The 4,388-nt window shown below is 36.0% G+C and overlaps 1 protein-coding gene across 1 annotated transcript; it reads left to right on the plus strand.

The window, feature by feature from the left end:
* The first annotated feature begins 385 nt into the window (after positions 1-385).
* LOC126855721 (serine-aspartate repeat-containing protein I-like) lies at positions 386-2,676 on the plus strand. Its single transcript, XM_050603586.1, has 2 exons — positions 386-544; positions 745-2,676. Exons 1-2 carry the CDS (start codon positions 386-388, stop codon positions 2,674-2,676), a joined length of 2,091 nt encoding a protein of 696 aa, XP_050459543.1.
* Positions 2,677-4,388: the final 1,712 nt, after the last annotated feature.

The following is a 4,388-nucleotide window of genomic DNA, read 5'->3' on the forward strand; positions in this document are numbered from 1 at the left end:
AAATATTCTTAATATTGCAATGATGAAGTACAAAATCATAAATCTGTCCGCATTTAGAGATTGATTAACGGCAACGAATATATTTCTCTCAATGTACAGTATCTTATATACTCACGTACACTCATGAAATTTTGAACAAATAACTGTTATTGTCAAAACGACGAAACGACTATGACATCTGTAGAAATAAAAAGTTTATCTGCCACAATTAAAAACGTGTCGTCTGTCCAAGAGATAATATGATCGATAACATTTTTAAGAAAAATTTATTGAATTTTATGAAATGACGGAAATATGATTACCTGTGTTTTCACAATTGCGATATGGAGTATAAAATGGTCGAATTATTTTTTGCAATCGTCAGTATTTTCAAGTATAAGGAAACATGAAGATTACTGTCATTTTGCTGGCGATTACCGTACCCTGGGCAGTCGCTTTTCCTAGCGGTTTTTTAGATGGTGTACCTTTTCTAGGTGATATATTTGGTGGTAGCGGTGGTCACAAGACTGACGGCAAAGATGGAGACGCCAAGCATAATTTACAAGTATGATTAAACAAATCTTTCTATCGCATTTACAAATAGAATAAATAATGATTATGTATGCATGTCTAATGCAAATTACATAACATATTCCTATATAAGACTCGTGGCCTAATATAAAAAAAAAAACACAAAAAATTTTATCTTGAATCTTAAACATTTACAAAAAAAAACAGACATTTACTATTAATGTATGAAATTAGATAGGAACTATTTTGGGTGGAGGAGCAAGAGGCAATGGAAGAGGTGCTAATGGAAATACTGGAGCAGGAAATACTAAAGGAGGTGGTGCTGGAGCAGGAAGTACTGGAAAAGATGATAACGAAGCTGGAGCTGGTGCTGGTAGTTCAGGCCGAACAATTAGAAATACCATATCGAATGCAAATGGCATGGCTTCCAACGTAATTAAAACTGTCGGCAAAAATGGAGAATTGAAAAGCGCAATTTCTTCGGCTATCGCGAAAGGTAAAGCTAATGCTGGGAAAGCTGGTTCAAGCGCGGCAGCGGTTGCAAATGCTGCAGCATCGCGCAATAATTCCGGTGGTAAAAAATCAACGAAAGACGACGATGACACGAAAAAATCAGGAAAGAATAATTTGAAAATTAAAACTTGGACCGGCAAAAATGGAGAATTGAAAAGCGCAATTTCTTCGGCTATCGCGAAAGGTAAAGCTAGTGTGGAAAAAGCTAGTTCTACCGCGGCAGCGGCTGCAAATGCTGCAGCATCGCGCAATAATTCCGATGGTAAAAAATCAACAAACGACGATGATGACGATGAAAAATCAGGAAAGAAAAATGATAGTAAGGAAAAATCCGAATCGTCAGCGAACGCTCAAGGAAACGCCGCGGCAGAATGGCATGATAAGGGAAGAAATAATAAGTCAAATGCAGCAGCGAATGCAAAAGGTAACGCCGCAGCGAAATCACGAAACAAAAACCGTGGTAAAGGTAAAGGAGCGGACAATTCGGAAGAGGATGCGGAAGAAGACGAATCAAAGGATGCTGGAAAAAAAAAATCGTCAGCAAAAGCAGGGAGCAATGCTGAGTCAAACAGCGACGATAATAAAGGCTCGGCAAGCGCATCTGCGGACTCAAATGCGAATGCATCTACGAAATCAGGTAAGAATGATAAATCCGGAGAGAATTCCTCGAAAACTTCCGCGAACTCAAACGCTGACGCATCTGCGGAATCGGGCAAGAAGGGCAAATCTGGAAATGGTTCATCGAAAGCATCGGCAGATGCAAATGCTGACGCATCTGCCGATTCGGACAAGCAAAATGGTTCCGGAAAAAGTTCATCATCAGCGAATGCAGATGCCGAAGCATCCGCTAATTCCAAGAATAAAGGAAAAGGATCGTCGAATGCATCGGCCGAGTCATCTGCGAAATCAAAGACGAAGGATAAATCTGGGAAAGATTCATCAAACGCATCGGCGGAAGCTGAGGCATCAGCTGAATCGGAAGGTAAAAATGGATCGGGAAAAGGTTCATCGGTAAACGCAAACGGGAGTGCTGAAGCATCTGCGCAATCAAAAAAGAAAGGTAAATCCAGAAAAGATTCGTCAAATGCGTCAGCAGACGCAGACGCCGAAGCATCCGCAAAATCGGGGGGCAAAGATAAACCCGTAAAAGATTCATCGAAAGCTTCGGCGAACGCAAACGCTGAGGCGTCTGCAGAATCAGATGGAAAAGATGGAAAAGGTTCGTCAAATGCATCAGCGAATGCAGATGCCGAAGCATCCGCTGACTCGGAGAAGAAGGGTAAAAGATCCGGAAAAGAATCGGATGCATCGGCCAATGCAGACGCAAGTGCGAAGTCTGAGAGCGATGATAAATCCGAAAAAGGATCATCGAGTGCATCAGGTAAGGCGTCTGCCAAATCTGGAGGAAAGGGAAAATCTGGAGCTTCGTCGGATGCGGCGGCAAGCGCTGACGCATCTGCGGAATCAGGAGGCAAAAATGGAGGAAAGGGTACCTCGAGTGCCTCGTCTAATGCCAAATCCTCTGCATCCGGCTCGAAAGATGATGATTCTAATGATACAGCAGCGAGCGCATTAGCGAATGCGAAGTCTGCGGTAGAGGATAAAGCCAATGCACTTGCGGGAGCTGCTGCAAAAGTAGGTTTTAAGATGTAACCTGTAATCAACATAATTATGTATATGGAAACAGATATTCAAATTTGAAGATAAATCAATGAATTTTCTGCAATATACATATGTGTACCTCAAATTTATATGATTAGTTAAAATTGTTGTTAAAATTTAATAATATTTATCTCGTTATTATTTAATCACTTAAAATAATGAAAATATAACATTTCGTTCAAAACAATTTTATTTGTTTAATATATTATATATTATGGAAAAGCTTTTTGTAACGAAATATATTCTATATTAATATGGAAATATAGAATATAGAATATTAATGTAGAATTATAATATAGAATATTAATATAAATATTTTTAAAAATTATTATTCAATCAATAGAGCAAAACATTTAAAATAATATAAATTTAATTTATAATTATTTTTTTTTCACGTATAATATTTTTTGATGTACGCAATTATATGTTTTAAATTAGATTTATTTCATCATGAGTTATTTATTTATAAAATGTAAAATAACTATAAGTATTCTATTGATATGGAATAAATATTTTTATAACTATTTATTAGATTTTAATATAAAAAGATTGAGTGATATGAACAAATTTTGTCACTGTATAATACAGAAAATTATTCTCGCTTTAATCATGTCGCTTTAATAATCTTCTTATTGCGATCTTATTGCGATTGTCAAAATTTGCTTATAATGCTGTAATAAAAATTGTGTGTGTATTGAGATTTAATAAACACCACCTATGATAATATCAATAATTACGTATATCACAAATCGCTTATTCTATATATATATATATATACTCGATATATATTCTCATAAAAAAAATTCATTTTTATTTAAAAAATATAATTATGCATTATATGCGATAAATTGTATTCTGAAAATTATCATGCTATTAACAAAGTAATATGTAGTGCTCGACACATTCGCGAGTTATGGTAACCAAGTTCCAAGAACATTTTCTAGGCTTACAGCCAGATCGGCAAGTAAGGTAATGGCGTTATATCGAGTTTACTCTCGTACTTTAGAGTTCTGTAATTCGCAATTGAGACATCGGAATACTAGTAGCTTATTCCCTAAAGTGCTCGTGTCTCATCTACTGGATACACCGAGTTTACTCTTGTACTTTGGAAATTCATGAATTTGTGATATGGTCAATATGTGGAACGATACTGTTTCGAACACTGGCAAAGTTTAGATTATTATCATAAAATAAAATATGGAACGTTTGCCAACAGTAAAGTGTATGTATATATATATATTCAGCATCATTTTAACAGTTTTATCCAAAATTTAATTTTATCTTTTAAAATCTTTCAATAAGAAATTACAACAACTTTTTATCATATCATATAATTACTATATATAATGAACTTCAATAATAAATATAGTTTCTAATAATGTTACACAACTTTCATATACGTTTGGACATGATGTCACCAAGAGAAGTTATTCTGTTGCATACCAATGTGTACGATTTATATATAGACATCTGGTGAGTGAGCCCAATGCAGCCTGAATGCTTGTACTGAAACAACATCAAGAACGAGAAAGAGAAAAGGATGGGCGCAGGTAGAGAGAAATGGGTTGAGGAAGAAGCGGAAGTTGGACATTTTCTGACGAGACGCGTCGCAGATATAATGCCATTATATTTGCCTCACCTACACGTTAAAACTTCCATGCGTCCAACATATTCACCGATACTTCTCGAAGCGGGAGATATGC

Source organism: Cataglyphis hispanica, chromosome 16 (assembly GCF_021464435.1).
Source record: "Cataglyphis hispanica isolate Lineage 1 chromosome 16, ULB_Chis1_1.0, whole genome shotgun sequence".
NCBI lineage: Eukaryota > Metazoa > Arthropoda > Insecta > Hymenoptera > Formicidae > Cataglyphis > Cataglyphis hispanica.

Excerpts from the sequence above, each read along its gene's own strand:
- LOC126855721 (XM_050603586.1), top strand. The coding sequence starts at position 386 with ATGAAGATTACTGTCATTTTGCTGGCGATTACCGTACCCTGGGCAGTC. Across the intron at positions 545-744 it reads ACGCCAAGCATAATTTACAA|ATAGGAACTATTTTGGGTGG; the intron begins GTATGATTAAAC and ends GTATGAAATTAG.